At 38.4% G+C, this 20,315-nt stretch overlaps 1 protein-coding gene across 10 annotated transcripts in view; it reads left to right on the top strand.

Annotated features, from left to right (window-relative positions):
- LOC134224000 (receptor expression-enhancing protein 2-like) overlaps nucleotides 1-20,315 on the top strand; it is a 126,303-nt gene that overhangs the window by 83,443 nt on the left and 22,545 nt on the right. For 7 of the 10 annotated variants that reach the window (XM_062703238.1, XM_062703233.1, XM_062703230.1 and 4 more), the window contains 3 exons: nucleotides 15,818-16,044; nucleotides 16,107-16,224; nucleotides 16,583-18,084. In XM_062703238.1, the coding sequence (XP_062559222.1) occupies nucleotides 15,818-16,044; nucleotides 16,107-16,224; nucleotides 16,583-17,953 (1,716 nt within the window). In that variant the 3' untranslated portion in view covers nucleotides 17,954-18,084. Of the gene's footprint in view, nucleotides 1-15,817; nucleotides 16,045-16,106; nucleotides 16,225-16,346; nucleotides 16,431-16,582; nucleotides 18,086-20,315 lie in introns of those variants that run through there. The other 3 variants (XM_062703241.1, XM_062703231.1, XM_062703240.1) reach the window with 3 other exon arrangements.

Here is a 20,315-nt window from a genome sequence, read left to right as displayed (position 1 = left end):
AAGTTACGTATTGCTAAACAAAAAAAATCAAATCGTTCCAGATACATCATAACATTTTTCCTCGTTAAAAATTAGAAGAAAACGAATATGAATGATCAAAAATTGGGTTGTCTTTTCCTGGCTATTGAACAGTTTAAATATATTGGCTTTCGTTAGATATTGTTATTTATGATAGCCACGAATCAGCTATTTTTCTGAATGACCTTAGACTCTTTACCCATTTCCATTAAAGATAATTTATTCAATCAAATTAAACAAGAATGATAACACTAAATTAATGATTTCGTGTGTGTTACTTCTACGTGAAGTTAACGATTTCAATGATAGAAATATTTCGACGTTTACATAGTCGATTTGAAAGCGAGCGAGGGCAATATTTGTGATGGCATATATCGCACGACCTTCCTTCTGCCAAGCTCCGATAAAGGAGGGAAGAATATCAGTGGAAGCATATAATTCCACTGGCAAAAGGAAGGTGGTTTGACTTGTTTATATGCCATCGCGCGGAAGGACGCAATGAGAAAACAGAACTGTGCAATAAAATCCTATTCGACTAAATGCTGCTGTCATATTAGAAATTTGGAGACAGTACTCGTCGATAGAAATCCTTCCGCACGCGATGGCAATGAAAGTCAAACCACCTTCCTTTTGCCAGTGGAGATATATCAGCCTACACTGATATTCTTCCTCCCCTTCATACGGAGCTTGGCAGAAGGAAGGTCGCGATATGTGCCATCACAAATATTGCCCTCCGCTCGCTTTCAAATCCACTTATAAAAACATTCTTCATGCCTGCCGTATCCTAACGGAACTATCAATTCTATATTTTCGCCTCTAATGCTATCATGAACATGTACGTCCAAGTTTGGAAGATGATATTAGCATTTCCATATCATTGTAAAGAATGATAACGTTATATTACGAGATATAATTGGAAGTAAAATTTAAAACACTTGTGGAATAACAAAAACTGTAGTGAAGGAAAAGTAGCCGCAGCTTTATGAGGAGCAGAGTGTTAGTGTTAGCAGACCGAGCTTTTTATAATTAGTTTTCTTAGCTACTTCCAAGATTGTATTCAACCGACTAGTTTCAAGCAGGTATTCCATCACGTTAAGCTCTTCGTGGAATTATTTAAAGTAATTCAAAGTAACGGATTCGTAATGCTTCAATCGGTCGGAACAAATCACTGGTTTGTGTCTAAGATGTGATAAGTGCAACGCAACTGGACGTCTATACCACTTTCTGAAATCTTTCCCCTCATTCCCTGTTTTGTTGAAAATAGGTTTCTCAATGCCAATGCAGCTGTCTTTCACATTGAGGAAAAATGTTCGTCAGGTAGGTAATGGTTTTGGTTTAATTTAATTACTGAAATTGTTTAGCATGTTCACTGTTCAGTTTGCCCTGGGAAGAAGCACGTACAATGTACATTAGTGATTTTTTGTGCACGGTTGGAATCACCGCCAAGACCCGCAGTGGCAAGTAAAACGAACGGAAACCCATTCGTTATGCGCCAGCGATGTGGTCCAAAACATACATTTCTTTGTCCCACTTATTTTGGCGTGAAAATGATGATGTGAGAACCTGACGGGTCATTATCGCACATATTGAAGAGCTAATGGCAGTCTTCGAGTCTTTGCAGAAAATTTAGAGAAACATAAATGTTGGTGTTGATGGTTGACTTCAAACATTGGATTTACCCACAATTTTTTTATTTCTAAAGAACAATGAAATTGTTTCTTTGTCCAACAGAAAACGTAATTGAAGGCTTTTATCTTTATTCGTCATCAATATTTGGTACACGGAAATGATGCAATTTAGGGAAATCTTCATAATTGTTGCAGAAGATTTTCGATAAAATGTTGTTAGATATTTGAAAGAAGTTCTGCAAATTGCAAATCGTTAATCACATGGCGGGTTAAACAGGCCGATGGGAATGCACATCCAATTTAATATTTTCCATGGAATTTGCAAAATCAGGTTTTATCAGATTCTGTTGTTTTCAAACTCACGTATCACGTCACGGTTAAGTTGTAATGTAAAAATGTAATCAGCATTTCAATTTTCGTTGGATTTTTTTCAGGAATTCCTTTGAAAGTCGTTTTAGGGTCTTCTCGAAAAAATCCTTTGCACATTTCCTTACCATTTTAAAAAATACTTTGACATTTCTTTCACGAATTCTTTAGCAACTTTTCCAGAAAATCTTCTACACAGCGTAGATAGCCCACCTTCACCAACTTCATACAGCGTATGCGTCAAATCAAAACGATAAAAGATATTTTTTCACAATTATTATACATGTTGACTAGATGGACGAATCAGATCTGGTTCATTGCTTTAAAGGCTACCTTACACCTGGAAAATTTTCCGCGATTTTGGCCCCGTGCATTTTAAAATCCCGAAAACATCGATATGTAAAATGCATGGAAAACAACCAAATTCCGAGGTGTGAGGCTACCTTAATGTGCATATCTTAATTACTCGCTCTTCCAAACACTGAGCCAGTCGTCTCCAAAACAACTTCTGTTCTAATGCTGCCCGTATGAATGGCCTTCCATTCTACGTTTTACAACCTCTCTAGCTCATGCGCATGTACAAGTGACTCAAATCCGATGCTAGCACAGTACTTATCTATGCTCTGTTAACCAGTTCCTGAATGTTTTGGTCCACAGCTAGTCGTGGTTGTTTATTGGTGGGTCGCAAAAACAAATCTTGATTAACAGTTTAGCCTCCATTTTGTTCTAAAATTACATTGCTTTTGGAATTGGATTTAAGTAATGCAGGACTAGAAATTTCATTCAGTCATTGATAGCTATGGCGTTGAACTGCATTCATTGATCCTTATGTCAAGGACTTGGAAGCATAACTTCCAGTACTTTCTCCAGACGAAACAAATGTGTACTGGGTCAAGATTTTACAAAAATTAAAACCTGTACGAAGGTTATCTTCGAATTAGTCAGTACACATAATAAAATCAATTGTAAAGACATAGGGCAATTCGTCTATTGTTGAACGGTTATTCAAGTAAATAGGAAAAATATTTAGCCGTTAAATATGTTTTTGAAATAAAAATTGACTAGGAAAAATAGTGAATTGGAACCACTTTTATTGAACACAAACATCCTGGTCGAACATCCTGAAAGTTTGGGAACCTCTGCTTTGGACAGATTTTGAAAAAAAAATATTGAGATTCTTCCTAAGAATGTCACGAATCTGTGCAATGATTTGTTACGAAATTTTCAATAAAATTCAAAGCAATTTACTGAGCAAGTTGGAGAAAAATACTTGTGCGGCCTTTTTCCATGTTTTGGGTTTTTAGTGTCAAAAAATAAAAATATTCTTTTTTTTTCTCAAAGTATCATTTGGAAGGAATGAAAATTGTTTAGAATCTTAAAATTCTCTTGAATTCAAAAGTCATCAAGAAGTTTCAAAAAGAGGTCAAGGATCAAGTTAGAGGAAGGAAATCCATTTAAATTCTATTTTCTCGGACCAAATTTAAAATTATTTATCGATAACTCAGATCCTAATTTCAAATGGACAGTAAAATACAAAAGTCTTTAGCCTTGACGAAAGCCCACACTTAAATTTGAAAATTGAATTAGAAATATTTCTGATATACGTAGTTACGTATATACGTTAAAAGAAAAAAGCATAATGAGAATTCCAATAGTCATTCTTTCCGAGCTTCCAGATGCATTTTGAGTACCTAGAAAATACATCCAGGAGGTACCATGAGCAACACCAAAGCCTGAACGTTTAAGCCGAACGTTAAACAGTTTTAAACCGCTGCATTACGCAATGGACATGGTAGTCTGGTAAAACAAACGGAGTCGAATCCGTACCTAAGGAGACGAATTCTTCAAACCGTTCCAAAGTAATTTCTATTGTAACATTCTGCGCTTTATTTATGAGAGCATGTTCTTCAGGCAGGACTTATCACAACTTTTGAAAAAAGCGCCTAAATAGTAACAAAGCGGTCTGTGCTGAAGTTATTGAGTACCATCTGTCGAAATTCCACTCCTTGGTGTACCAATCAATTGATCACGGTCACGGATATGTGATGCTGAACTGTAGTAGAACATAGTAATGAGCATAAAAACAAAACATACATATTTATTATTTTTGCCAAAAAAAAATTATTTTTTATTTTTCACAAAATAAAATTTTCAAACGGCTCATACTTTCTGGAACACTCTATAATAGGCTAAAATTAGGAATGGACAAACGTTTTCTACATCTTATTAGAAATCTATCATTTTCTGTCCTATAACGGACTTGGTGGTATATGGCAACCAATTCTGCCTGATACGCGGGAGGTCGTGGGTTCAATCACAGGTCAGTTAAATTCCCCACTTTGTATCTCCATATTTCTCATATTCTAGCAAACACTAGAACTGGAAATGGGTTTTCATACCGTTCCCATCTTCTATCCTATACAGAACTGACTAGTTCTAGCAGATAACTGTTAGAATTCGAAATGAGCTAAAATGCTTAGAATATACCATCCTGCAATTATTATCACATTGGTAGCCCGTTAACCACGACGAACCCTCTACCATAGAACATAATCCTCGGATTCCAATAAAATTCCTCATGAACTCGTGACGAGTGCAGAAGTGTTCTCGACTTGCAGTGGGCGAGATTGTATCAGAAATTCCTTCTTATCCCCGAGAGGAGTACGTGGTACGCCGTTATCTCGAATGTGCACATTGAGGTTGAAGGAAATGCCATGCGCTTCCATTCATTAGTTACGAAATGCACAGTCATGCTCGTGCTCTAACAGAAATGATAATTCGCTGTCCTATACCACTCGTTAAACAAGGCGGTCCTCTCTTGTGACCTAATCCAAGAAATCCAATTAAATTTAGCATAAAATCGTTGTAAGGCAGTAGTATATTGGCTTGCATGGGTAAGTAATGCAACATTATTTGCTCCCCTTCCTGATTGAATAGCATTCTGACGTGTCAGGCCAGTGTGGCCTAATAAATGAAGATTCTCTGGTACTTGTACATTAAGGGCCGATTCCCACGTTGTTGTGTTTTTTCAACGCCACGTGCACGCAGCGTTAACATATTTAACGCAGGCGTGCATCGGTGCGACGACGCTGCGTTACTGTTTTTCACCGATGCACACCTGCGTCTTTTTCAATCATCAGTAAATTAGATGGTACCATTTACGATGTAGAAGTATGAGAAAAAATAATATAAAGTATACAGCGCGAGAACTTGAGATGCGGAAATTTACACTATTCTAAGCTAACAAGTTTGCTTACAACTTGCACGCGATATTGATGTTTCACGTCAAATATTGTATACATTTGGGCTATATCTCGTAAGCTTACGCTGCTAATGGCGTTACATTTATGTGCATGATTCTAGCGTAAATTTCGGATTTTTCTATCTGTGTAGGGTCAATGCGCTCAAGATCAAGCTCGATTCAAAATGTTTCACCTCATAATTAAATTAAAGAAGCTTACCCCTCTTGGGTCATCCATTCAATTGATCTTAAATTTACTTCGAGTTGATTTTTTATGTATAATGGAAATAATTACCTGAAATGATAAAACATAAATATGGAATTAATAAGTAGCAAAATTGGATTTCATTTCTGACTACACAACCGGTGATTGTTAGTTTTTCTGTAAGAACCTACAAAATCTGTATAAGAACTAAGCATATGCGAAAATCCTAGATTCTTATACAAATAATGGAGACCTTACAATTTGTAAACTTTTCTTAAAATATTTGTTCGTGAGCTTACATTTTGTGTATAAGAATCGTAAATTGCATGTATGCACTGCAAAATGTCATTGGCCGAAAACATTCTGAGAACTTGAATTGAGGTGATTAAGTGGTGGCTCGAGAATTAATTTTAAAACCATGGACTCACGTATAGATACCTAGACCTGATGCACGGCTTGATGCATGACTACTTTCGTGGTTTCAAATAGAAAATCCACCACCACCACCACTCCCAAATCTCACCCTATTGAGCATGAGCACGAGCATTATGGCCTTTAAATTGGAAGTTGCTACTCTATGATTGACTAGAACTTGCAAAATTGTTCCAACTAAATGGAGCTTGGGATTAGCCATCTCCTCAATACATTGTACGTACACGCTTTGGAAGCGTTTCACTTACTTTTGTATCATGTTGCCAAGTTAGATACCGGTTTTCTTTTATTTTTCATGAAGGTTGTCTCTGGAAGGTGCCTCTTGTGGGATACTAGACTAATGCTTGTTTACAGATTTCGTTTCCGATCCTACGTAAGGTGTGGTGAACCAATACCGTCTTAAGTTCCTGAATTTCAGTTGCTATCGGTCTCAAGTGACAACGACGATGGAGTAACGATGCCGGTGGAAAGGAAAGGCTTGTTAGTTTAACTACATTTGCTACCTAAGACCAAGAACTTCTTTGCATCTCCTCGATTGTTTTGGAATAGAACATTGTGTTATCCTGCAGGAAATAATCAACTGGATTCACTTCTGTATAAGTGATACGATCAATTTAATGGGGTTATGTAAGCGCTCTCGATGGTAAATTCTTCTCCGACATCATGAACGTCCGCATTGCCGCAGTGCGAAAATTGAATCTGACGCCACCTCGTTGCAGTATGCGCTCAAAACTCTAGACTGTGTACAACACGCGTTGAAGTCGAATGCAGCGGCTAAACATTGGGCGAAGGCGCACGGATACTAGGCCAAGGATACGCGCAGCAAGTGGCTGGAGATATTCGATCGCCAGAGCATCGCAACCGCCACGCGTGCACCGGATAAGAGAAACGACTGGATGACGGCAATGAGCAGTTAGGGAAGGGCACGAGGGCAAACAAACGGTAAACGGGCGCGAAACAGACAAAACTCGATTTTTCGGAGGAAAAACGCCAGCAGGAAGATCGAGACCGTGAAGAGACGGAGCAACTTGTACCACGCTAATAACACACGAGAGTTCTATGAGAAGTTGAACCGTTCACGTAAGGGCCACGTGACACAGCCTGATAGTGTAAGGACATAAACGGGAATCTTCTTACGAACGAGCGTGAGGTGATCCAAAGGTGGCGGCAGCACTACGAAGAACGCCCGAATGGCGATATGGCAGACGAAGATAGCGGTATGGTGATGAACCTGGGAGAACGCGCGCAGGACATAATTTTACCGGCTCCGGATCTGCAGGAAATCCAGGAGCAGATTGGCCGGCTGAAAACAACAAAGCCCGCGAGGTTGACCAACTACCAGGAGAGCTATTTAAACACGATGCGCTGCACTGGGTCATTACCAAGATTTGGGAGAAGGAAGATTTTCCGCAGGAGGGATGGAAGGTGGTCCCATCTACAAAAGGGCGATAAACTGGATTGTAGCACACTGCGCAATCACATTGCTGAACGCCGCCTACAAGACTCTATCGATTTTTATGCCGTCGACTAGCACCAATTGCAAGAGAGTTCGTTGGTCAGTACCAGGATTTTATGGGCGAACGCTCCACCACGGACCAGATGTTGCCTTTGCCAAGTACGCAGTAATGCGCAAATACAATGTGCCACACATCATCTATTCATCGACTTCGCCGTATATCATACAATCGATCGGGACCAGCTATGGCAGCAGCACGAAACCGATTTCCGGAAAACGACACGGTTGATCAAGAGGCGATGGATCGGGTGATGTGCGTAGTTCGAGTTTCAGGGGCATTCTCGAGTCCCTTTGAAATGCGCAGAGGCTCGAAAGGTGATGGTCTTTCGTGACTGCTATTCAACATCGCTTTAGAGGGAGTAATACGAGGGCAGGGATTGACAGAGTGGTATTGATTTCACGAAGTCCGTCCAGTTATTTGGTTTCGCGACGACGATATTATGGCACGTAACTTTGAGTGATGGAGAAGTCAGACTGAAAGCGATGCTTAACGGATCGGACTATTTATCAATCGGATATTGGGAGAACCATCCATCGTAACACCCCGAAAATCGGAAGACTGGGGCGGGCACGTAGCCAGAGCATCGGACAATAATCCGGTGAAAATGGTTCTCGACAACAATCCGACGGTAAAAGAAGCCGAGGTGCACAACGCGCAAGGTGGATCTCAGGTGGAGCACGATTGGCGGACCCTCCGCAGACTGCGTGGTTGACGACTTGCAGCCATGGATCGAGCTAATGAGGACTTTTGTACTGCACAGGCCACTCCGGCCTTAGTCTGAATAAATAAATAAAATCACAAGTAAATGACAAGCCCTGATGAAGATCCCAACTCCCGGGTGAAAACGTTGGTAGAGAGTATTTTAAAGCCGAAAATTCTGAGTACTAGCAGCTAATCCAGTCGAAATCCTTAAAATAAAAATTTCCTTAAAAATAAGAAACTTTAGATAAAGAATAGAAAATTGCCCATAAAGAAATAAGGGTAGAAGCAATGCATACATATATAGTTTCCTAAAGAATGCAATTTTTGGATATGAATTTCAAAAAAAAAAAAATGGCGCTTTCAGAAGTAAAATTGCTTCAGAAGAAAAATTGCAAATTACCATAATAGCGGATAAAAGATTGACAAGAACAGTTTCCGACACTGAGCTGGAATTCTCATCTAAGCAAACGCTGAATGCTCGTTATGCGTCTTTTCCATCAACAAAGATGACTAAACTTCTGATATAAATATACTCGTTCAAAACTTTATGAAATACGACAGAATAACTAGTAACAAATAAAGAGTTTTATAATTGATCGTTTTAAATAGCTCTTTTCAATTTTCACTAAGAACGCCCAAGGTTGAAGCAGTTCTTTTTTTATCTTTATTAGCGAGACTTTCAGCCCAAGGCATGCAGTCCTTTATCAAGAGGATTCGTGTTGAAAAGTCTCAGAAATATCCCCAGGAAAATTTGGTTCTATAATGGTTTTAATGCACTCTTGTGAGTAAATAATGATTTTCAAGAGCGTTATAGAACTAAAAAATGCTACTTGGGATGGCCTCTCCGATAGCAAACAATCATGATGCTATAAACTGCAAATATAATTTAAATTAACAAATGCATCTCTCTCAGTTCATGAGCAGAGCCACTATGCGCATAGTCTGCTTCACTAAGGTCAAGAGTAAATGAATAACTTACAGCTTCCGAGATAGGAAAATAGATAAATATATAATCTCCGGATTGGCAATCCTACGCCTTTGCTACCAAGACTTACTGAAGATCCTCATCAATCAGCACTGAATACTGTACTGCGTATGATCTAAGATTGTTAAAGTGAATCAACAATTAACGATTAGCTAAATTTTACAAGCCGAAAACTTGCCAGAAAGATGATCCATTGAATCATGAGTAATAAGAATACTTTTCAGCACTCTGGTCAGCAGTTTTTGAATGATTTTTTTGCAGGAAATACGATTGATTGTTACGCTTACAGTGTCCAATATGAGATATTAACTTTTGTTTTGTTTCGCCATGATAAGCGCAGTGCATTTGTCTCATAATGCGTTATTGACACAACGTTGTTTGAACTTCTATTGTTGTAATCGAATCGTAAAACTATCCCTCATTAGGCTATTGAGCGTAACATTTCCGCGTTTCGGTATCGGCTGATGTATAATCCATAGGCACGAAAAAAACCACTGAGCTCACAATCTACATTTCACTTTGAATGCACATCAAGCATATGCAAATATCTCATCATTTTCCCATCGAAGCAGCACTTTTAGATAATGTTCACGATAGGCGTGAATCTAGATATATCAGCACCAACCACTTGAACTCAATCTGAATTTGTAAAAACGGCTCCAATATTGCAAAACCTGCATAAGCACATCAGTAAACTATTGTAGTAAACAATTGCACCCTATGGGAAAATAACTTCGCACGATATCCATTATTCGTTTTCTTTGTCGTGAGTCCATTGTGTCCGTTTGTCATGTCGTGTATCCAATGATCGTTGCTTTGTTCGGTTGCCATTTAATCCGGGTAACGTTGAAGGAATGCCTCCGAGAAGAACAAGTTGTCAGTCGTCATCAGGCAGCCTTGACGGTAAGGCGCGTACCCCAAACGTATGAGCTACGGATCCGGCGACTAACGAGGTTTTGGTGGAGATACTGGGAATCGAGCCCATGACCATTCGCTTATAATGCGAACGTGCAGCCAACTACGCTACAGGACCCCCCTGTCTGAACTGAATTGTTGTATGGGATTACAGCGTCTCTAGCATTCTAAAACTTCTGCTTCTACTGACAGTGCACTCTCTATTTTGTGGAAATTTAAAAGAACTCATAGTAGAAGTTTGGAAAAACTAAATCTGGGAATATTCAGAAGAACTTACTGTAGAGATTTAGAAGAATTTACTGGGGATAGGAGAGTTTTCCGGAAAATATGTAGGGGAGGAGGTTCGGTTGAGGGCACCCTTTTGTGTTTGGTCCACAACTTGGGCCCGGGTTGATCTTATAAAGACATTTCTATAGCAATGGAAAGCTAGACGTATAACCTTAATACTAGCAAAAAAATTAGTATAATTTCATCGATTTGGATTTTTTTTTGACAATTTAGAAAATTTGACATTTTTGGACATTTCTATTTTGTGGTTCGGTTGTGGGCACCCTTGAGAACTTAACTAAAAATTAAGAAGCATTGATAAAAACCACTCAGAATAGTTTATTCATTCTAATAGGCAGGAGACACTAAAAAAATCAAATCAATCCACCTAAGGAGGATGTTGATAAAAATCACATAAGAAAGGTCTAAAATAGCACTTTAGGTAAATGGATTTCAACTTTTCATTGATTTGCGTTTTATTGGTATGCATCACGGCCCAAAAGTCCTGATTAACCACCCTAGCGGTAATAGTGCCTTTCTTGTTCATTACAAAAATAATATTTTGGCCATAAATTTTGATCCCATAGTCCGATCTGACCAGTTTTGAATAAGAAAACAATGGGAAAGGATTTCCTGTCGAATGCAACTGTGTATAATAACTGTGTGTGTGTATAATAACTAGACATGTCCAAAGTACAAAAATATTAAATAAACTTATTATTTCAATCAGTTATGTCTAAATAATTATAAACATTTTATTAAAAATAAGTTAAGGAACAACTAAAACGATATTGAATGATTTATCAATAAAATTAGGGTGCCGAACCAATAAGGGTACCCACAACCGAATTTCGCAGCCTTTTTGGAATGTGAAGAAAAAAAATAGCCCTTAAATTATGATGGTAATCGTCATTGATCTTCAAAATAGATTAAATTTACTGTATAAATACGCATTGGAACTCACTTTTTAAATTAAATCACTTCAATTTATGACACTATGAAAAAGGCAAGAAAAACTTTCGTGTTGATTTTCTTGTACAAAAAAAAAAATTTGTTTCTAATTCAAAGTAGAGATGCCCATCCGGTTTGATATTGAGCACAAAACATCATGCTACTATAGCAAACAAATGACGGTTGTCAGAATGACAGCACATCTTATCTGTCAAATGATGCATTCTCTGGTGAAATATGAGAAACTTGCCGTGGAAATTCAGGAGGATTTTCTAGAAATGCTTATTCAGTATATTTTAGCGGAGAAATTCGGGAGTCAAATTTAAAGAATTTGGCGAATGTTGAAAAAAAATCCAGCTGAAATCCCAGACAATTTCCAGTGGAAAGTCGAAGAAATTTTCTGTAGAAATCCATAAATATTTCGTAGGAAACCCTGAAGAATGTTTCAGTGAATATTCCTTATTTATTTATTTATTCGAACATTTGTAACTCAAGGCATATGTAACATGAGGTCTTTTTAGGCGTTACATATTTCTTGTTAGCGTAGCTGTGTGTCGTTGCATCATTTTATCCATGGAAGTAGAAAAACAATTCAAACTAAATACTAAAACTAATTACAAATTAAAGTGCTCTATACATTTCCTCTTAAATGCTAATGTTGGTTCTTCTAAGGTTATTTTATTGGTTAATGAATTCCAGTAGGAAATACCTCTTACGAAAAATGAATTGCCTTATGTAGACATGTTATGTTTTGGTATAAGATATTTTTTGGTGGGAATTGTTCTTAATGGTCTAAGTTTGTCATGTTTGTTATCTGGGAATTTTTGCAAACTTAAATAGAAATAAACAACATCTCATTTGTGAGAATTTTGCGAATGGACATCCTAATAAATTTTGTTGCATGTGTGAAACACTGCCATATCTATTCAAACCATAGACGTACGTACGAACGCATGAATTTAATGTTATTTTCAGTCTATTTCCGGCGTACATTGATGATTCACTTAGGAGGAATTCACAGGCTATGAAATGGGGGAGTATAAGAGTTTTAAAAAGTTTGAGTTTAATGTCAATTTTTAAGATAGACGAGAGGGATAGAGTGTTCGTAAACTTGCGTAAATCTTGCCGCGTTGTTTGAATATAAATTTATCAAATTTGAAATTAGATTGAATAGTGATACCCAAACTCACCCCTTCTTCAGTAACATTAATATTTATATTGTTTAACTTAAGTAATGGTTTTAAGACAATATTAGAATGAGAGTGGCTTAAAAATAAAGCGCTAGTTTTGTCAGCATTCAATGATAACCTATTCTCAGTTGACCACGCATGAATATTAGCAGGATCTTCGTTTATTTTGTTGGAAATTATAGTGGCGGAATCATCTAAACACCCGAAGTACAGTTGCACATCGTCAGCGAAAATGTGTAATCTTTATATCTATATACATTTGAGTGGGGCGCAGTTGTATGGAAAAACGCAAACTTCGTCCGATCAAGTGATCTATTGAATTCACCACTTGGTCTGACAGATTCAACAGTTCAGTGTCTTGTACTTGACTCGACGAGTCGTACAAGAGTCGAGTCAAGTTAAGACACTGAAGACGGCCTACTGTTGAGGTCGAAATACGTATCTGTCAGGGATACACTAAGGGTGGAATTCAATGGATTGTTCAAACTTCAGTTCTATGACAGGTGAAAACATTCCACTAAAAGCTCAAAATAATTTTCTTATGAGATCAAGGTTTTTCTGAATCGTTTTGGGACCCCAATCAATCAGTGCAAAATATGGGCTCGATTGGTTGTGACCTCGCATGCCGCATCGCATTTTAAATTTACATGGAGATTAGTATGGGAAAACGTACTTTTTTACATTTTTGCTCCTAGCGGCTTCGATTTATCATCAATCACGTGACTGAATACCTTGGCATATAGTCTGAAAGGTTCCGAAAGACTTTTCTGAAGAAGGTACGTACATAGCTGGAACGTCTACAAAAAATGTTAAAGCGCTTCGAAAATTGATTGTTCAAACCATACGCAAGTAATCAATGTTTCTGCCAGCACTACCGGATGACCTATGGTTGTTAGACGGCAAAACCCTTCTTCCTTCTTGTCGGATTTTTTACTTTGTGAAATGATTCCAGAAAGCTCCCATTAGCTCTGAAGCCCTATAAGATCAATTATTTTGATATAACACTCAAATAAATTATTGGTCTATGTAGTTCGGCAGTGCTGGCAGATTTTTTGCATATGGTTTGAACACTCTATCTTCGAAGCGTTATAACTTTTTTCGTGGACGTTCCAGCAACGTGCCTTCTTCAGCAAAGTTTTTCGGCATCCTTTGAGTTATACTTTAACACAATGTGCCACTTGGTTTATGATGAACTGAATCCTCTAGTAGTAGAAATGCAAAAATATACGTTCTCCCATACTAATTTCCATACAAACTTCAAACGCGATGCGGAAAGCGAGGAAGCAACCAATCGGTCCCAAATTCTGCACAGTTGTTCAGGACCCAAAATGGCTTCGAAAAACCATTGATTTGAAAAAATGACCATGACGCCCCACTCTAATATACATAAAAATGAATTTCTGTCTGTCTGACCCTTATAGACTCGGGAACTACTGAACCGATTGACGTGGCAATTTGTATGCGTAGGTTTTTAGGGCCGGGAAAGGTTCTTAACATGGTTAGAGACCCCTCCCCTCTTTGGAAAGGAGGGCTCCCATACAAATGAAACACAAATTTCTGCATAACTCAAGAACTAATCAGAGAATAAATTAATTTTAGGCGAAACAAAGTTCGTCGGGCCTGCTAGTTTACAATATTTTAGGACCTCTGGAAGATCAATAATATACATCGAGAAAATAATTGGCCCCAGAATTGAATCCTGGGGGACACCAGAAGATATTACAATATAGCTGGGATATGTCCCATCGTTTAAAACTGATAGTGCTCGTTGGGTTAAATCAGATTTGAAAAAGCAGAAAGAATACTTATTTTTATTCCTTAGGAAGCTATTAAGATTTTTTTCAATGAAATTCAGAAGAATTTACTTGCGAAATTATGTTCTTTTTTTTAGAAAAAAAAATGTTTTTATGAAATTCTGGAAAAATTTCAAAGAATGCAGAAAAAAATTACAGCGAAGGTCAGTAGTATTCTAATATAATTATGACCAGGTGAACTATGAGAAATTTCGAATATTCAGAAGGATTTATCTAGGAAACTCAAAAAAAATCAATGAAAATCAGTAGAATTTCTCAGTGAAAGCTTAGCTTGATTAACTGTACGCATCGTAGTTGCTAGTCACGATTGGCCGAGAAACAACGAAGATGCACAGCTCACCAATCGAACCTTCTAGGGATTAGAAATCCTTTCTCACTGTACATGATTTGGAGTTTGAATAATTCAAGACCGCCACGTCCTTACAGTCAATTTGGGATTAGGGGAGGGAAGATAGCTTGACACTCATTGCTACAAGAGACCGGGGAATTCCCTGCATCTCCGTGAGCGCTACAGTAAAGGGATAATTGGTTAGATGAGAAAATTATCTATAGGATGACGCCTTGGTAAGCGACTAAATAATTATTTTGACCAAGCTATGTAAAAGTAATTTCATCACCCGCACAAAGCACAACTAAAGATTTCAATGATCGCTCGAACGTTTTGCGTTCGATATAAAACACGAGTAAAACGCGTTCTCGAAACATACTCAATCGTACACTAACTGATTTATTTACCGACTGCACAAAGCAGAACCAATCTCCCGGATACGCGTCCGACACGAAACTAATTGATTTACTTTCCGACCGCATACAACAGAGCTGTCCGATACGAAACACGCTCAATCGCACACTAATTGATTTACTTTCCGACCGCACCAAACAGAACTAAACTCCCGGATCCGCATCCTGAATAAAATTCTCGCAATTGATGAAGCTTAGAAGAATCCTGATATTGATATTAAAATTTGAAGATTAATTCTGGGCATCGAGGACGAATACAGTTTACTAGCAGAACTTTCAGTGAATAGTCATGAATCCTTCAGTAAAGTAAGCTCTTACGTCTATACGTCAGACGTAAAACAGACATAAATCAGATGCAATAGTCGTAAAATACTTTAAAGTTTATTTGACGAGAAAGGCACGGTGCTTACTTCTAAAGGTAATACACGAGCAAAATGCTTCTGCAGTTTTCTACACGAGCAAAATGCTTCTGCAGTTTTCCTTGATAGTGCTTCATGGTCGAATAAATATTATCACATATAATTTGGTTTGTGTAACATGTTCTAATCATATTGATTTCTTCTAATTTTCACGGTATGTATGCACCTTTTTTTTGTTTTTATCAGATTCATCAATATCTATACCTGTTCCGTTCTTTCAAAATTCATGCCTGCTACAAATTATCCAATTCAAGTTAAAAGGATGTCATTTCTTCATTCATTGGTGACTATTATTCAAAACCTCCCCTATCCTTCAAACTACCGTGTGTTGAGCCATAAGTTCCTACCTCTTTTCATTTGTGTCTATTCTTTTTCTTACCCATTGCGTTGCGAAATTCATTTGATCATCTCGCATCGTGTCCGAAGGGTGGTGGCGGGTTGGTGCAAACCCTGCGCAAAAGCTATAGCCTGAGCGACCTGTCGGAACCGGATATGCACCGCACCCAGGAGGAGATTGACGATCTGACCCGGCCCCAGAGGGTGCTCCGCTCGAAAAGTGCCCGATCCTCTTCCGGCGGTCGCCAAGTGGAAATGTATTTCCCCGAGGTGGAGATAGCCGGGTCACAACACCATAATCCACCACCGCCATATAAGTAGGTTCTCCTCGGCCGAAGCCTGTAACGAATTGATATTGATTAAGCATTATTTGTTTTAGTTACATTCGATCCTCAGACGATATCAGTTCAGGATATTCGAGTGCCGAGCCCGGATTGAGTCGAACGGCTTCGATGAGCAATACCGTTAGACCACGTGTGAAATCTAAAACACGAGAGGTAAGTTCAATTTTGATTCATGACAGAAACAAACAAATTATCTCAGTCACAAAGGTTTTGGCTTGATATTGATCCATATTGGGTTTAATGAATCGTTAAATAACGATTTACATTTTCTTTAGTTGTATGCCTTGTACGAGAATAACGGCCAATGAACACCATCAAAAGATGCCTTGAAACAATTGCGTGGAATTCGATAGCAACAGGTTATAAAAATGTTTGAAAATCATGTTCGTTCATAAAATGTAGTCATGTCAAGCCTAAACCAGCCGAGTTTTTCTTTATCTTTGCAATGTTCTAGACAAGAAAAAAAAAACAAATTGCACGCTTCAACTATTCTTATTTTTTTATTCACAAGGATGACGATGAAGTTTTCTATGATGGCAGAGACACAGACCGATACTATGGCAATGGTTCTCAGTTGAATTCCCCTTCCGCCACACTATTTGAAATCCCTCCAAGTCCCCTTCCAGCGATAACTCAGGCTAGTTTTCCATCCGATACTTACAGTCATCCAATTTACACAACACATTCTACCTCAGTTCCTTCATTTCCAAATTTTATTCCACCGGAAGTAGAACAGAAATATGAGCTTTTTCTTCAATGGATGGAGTCACAAAAACAGGGCAGTTCTAATGAAATCAGATCAACTCCGACCGAGGAAACAAGACATGAAGACATAGCTCTTCTTAGAGATTCAATTACAAATGAAATGCAAATTCAATCAGATGTAAGCTCGGTTACAAGTCTCGACGTGCCCAATAATAATCATAACGAGGAACTAAATTTGAATTCCGTACCTGAAATAGAACAATCGGAAAAAAGTTTCTCAGAAGATATGTTCCGCGACACTGTGTCAGTCTCTAGTGAGGATGAGTTCCTAGAGGTTGTTCCTGATGTTGAAAACGAAAATGACGAAGCTGACGATACTGCAGCTGATACTAATGTGGACTCGAAAAATGTTCCAACTGATTCAATAGCGAAGATCCACGACACGATCCCAATTGATAATAATGATAGTAAAATACCTGGGGAAGGTGAAGTACCTGGTGAAGTCGTTACTATTCCATCGGTAGTTTGCATTTTGCAAGATAATGTTCTGCCCGACAATCAAACAGAAAAACTTAAGCCACCCACTGACGACGAAACACATGCCGACCTTCCTACATTCCTGAAAGAACGACTTTTTATTTCGGAAGATGATATAACTTGTAACAAAGAACCCATTGAACAATTTACTGAGAGCAAATCTGATCCTGACTCAACTGAAAATTCAAAATCTATAGAAGAGTCTTCGAATAAGTTGAGCATTTCTTTCTCAAATCTAACATCATCCACATCATCCTTAGCTCTGTCCGACGGCAGCAGTCACATGGATGAACTTGCTCATAAGAAGCCGCTTTCCCATGGAAAGCGAAAAGCTCCTCCGGTTCCAAATCCCGTTAAACCGATCATCGAAACAGTTTCTATTATTCCTAACCTACCCGAAAGAGTTCATAAACCACACGTGGACCCGATTCATCCCACCACTCCATCAGAAATCGTTCACCCTCTTAGATCAGCAACAGCTCTTGATAAAGACAAAGACAAAAAACCCAAGTCAAAGAAGCTGATGAGTTCGTTTACGGGAATTTTCAAACACGACAGCCCGTCTTCTTCGGGGACGTCCAATCCGAACACGTCATCCCCTACCAAAGATTCGCTTCTGCCCAAAGAAACTGAAATCTAGTGCTCCCATACCACCCGACCCCAGTCTCTTCCTAGCGTACTCGGGAACTATTGCTTGATGTTCTTTCTCGACTAGACGATCTACACAGCCATCTGTTTCTATGGAATTAAAGTTTACCATTTTCTCCAGCTGTACGTAACTTTGGTTTTGATTTGCTTGATTTAAAATTTTCGTTGATCATAAGTTAATTAGTCTCATTTTATGTGACATTTTCAGTTATTCATTTTGTCCTTGTTTCTGTGTTACTTTAATTTGGATTGATTTTTCTTGTACTTGAAAATTGCATGTTTCTTTATTTGACTAAAAACTAAAAAGTGTTTTTTATATGTTACGAAATCCATTTAAAATAAACCTAAAACATATCACTATCAGAAGAATAGCTCATACTTTTGTTGACTAAGCTTGACTTTTTTATCATTGCGTCGAATCTGACTAATTTTCATAAGAAATTGAATAACTTAAAATTTGAGCAAAACTACTATATCCGCAAAACAATGATTTCATGAAAATTAGGAAGGATCGTCCTTTTTTTGATACGATTGTGGGAAACAAGTTAATCTATCTATCTGAGTGCATTTTACAGCAAATGGTTCCCTTATTTTTTGCTATTATCGTTTTATTGAAGTGAATAGAATCTTTTTCTCGAATGTTGGGGTTGTACTTTTTTAAACGAAAATGATTTATATTCGACACATGTTTGAGTAAGTCAGGCTTAGAGTGTATACATTATAATGCTATAAGTTTATTCCCATAAGCAATAACAGACCTTGGCCTTAGCGAAGCGCCATACTGATCCTGCAGTACAGCATAGGAAGATCATTTTAAAATGCTTATATTAAATTCTAGACAAATTGTAGTTAAAATCTGATTGATGTACGATACGGAAAAGTTCTGAAGTAATATGAAGCTTATCTCACTGGGGGAAGTGGAAAAAGGGAGTAAGTGTAAAAATCGACTCGAAAAAATTGGAATTGTACATACTTTACAGTTCAATCAAAGGTAATTGCCTTCACGTAGTTTGGTCCTGCTCGGAAAATGACGCCTCCAGAGAGCAATTATTGGATACCCTTGTGGCCCGAGGTAAACAACCCTTCAGGGAAGTTCGAGGTGTTTTGGGAGATCGTATATGCAGACCATTTATAGTTTTCTTTATACTTCTGCGATCAAAATCTAATATTTTGTTTTTTTTCTTCCTTCAAAGTTTTTTTTTGTTTAGTCTCTGCCTTTTTGTTCCGTAGAGCTCCATAAATCTTGCCATCCGGAGGATGTTCCCAGTCGAACCATTCCTCGAGCACGACGACACGCCACATTGTCCCTGACGCCAAATGCCCGGATGAGAAGCTGAAATTTCCTGATCCCAAATCCTAGACAATGTCCATCCTTAAACATTGTAAGCTAACCTCGAGTCACCACGAGTACGCTGGCTTCTACCCCCCTCTTACTAACCGTATAATAAAATGATATTGATTGTATATATCACAAAGAACAATGGCTCCGTAAAGTGTTATACACGCCTGAGCCTACCAAATAAACGAAATTGGAAAAAAAGGTAATTGCCTATTTCCGGGGATTAAACCACCCGACTTGGACGTTAATTTATAATGTTATGAAAATTCATATGTGAATATGTATGTTATGTGGAAGATATTGATTTGGAAAATGTATTGGAGGTAACCACTTTCCCTTCGATGGGACTCGAACCCATGACCCTACAGTACGCTAGACTGGTGCTTTAACCAAGTGATAACCGAGTGATTTGACTATGCGTCCAATTTGGGAATCTCGAGCTCGTTCAGTAGCCGCTAGGTTGCAAAGGCCGACGGAGGTCCTTCGTATCTTAGTTGGTTAAAGCACCAGTCTAGCGTACTGTAGGGTCATGGGTTCGAGTCCCATCGAAGGGAAAGTGGTTACCTCCAATACATTTTCCAAATCAATATCTTCCACATAACGTACATATTCACATATGAGTTTTCATAACATTGTAAATTAACGTCCAAGTCGGGTGGTATAATCCCCGGAAATATGCAATTACCTTGATTGAACTGAACTTGAGTTGCGTGCTCTTGCCCACGCAATGCGGTCGGGTCTGAGCTTGACGACCGACTGGCAAATAGCTTACACAACCTCACTTGATCAGTACCGTTGCTGATGAAGAAATTGTATAGCCGCCAGACATTCTAAATACTCACGCTCCTCTAATGTGGACGTGTACAATACACATGTGGAAGTATTGGCTTGAGAAATGGATTGCGAGTGATTTGACTATGCGTCCAATTTGGGAATCTCGAGCTCGTTCAGTAGCCGCTAGGTTGCGAAGGCCGACGGAGGTCCTTCGTAGCTTAGTTGGTTAAAGCACCAGTCT

This window comes from Armigeres subalbatus, chromosome 3 (genome assembly GCF_024139115.2).
Source record: "Armigeres subalbatus isolate Guangzhou_Male chromosome 3, GZ_Asu_2, whole genome shotgun sequence".
Classification (NCBI taxonomy): domain Eukaryota; kingdom Metazoa; phylum Arthropoda; class Insecta; order Diptera; family Culicidae; genus Armigeres; species Armigeres subalbatus.
Note: the sequence above shows the minus strand (reverse complement) of the source record. Positions and strands in the feature narration are given on the sequence as shown.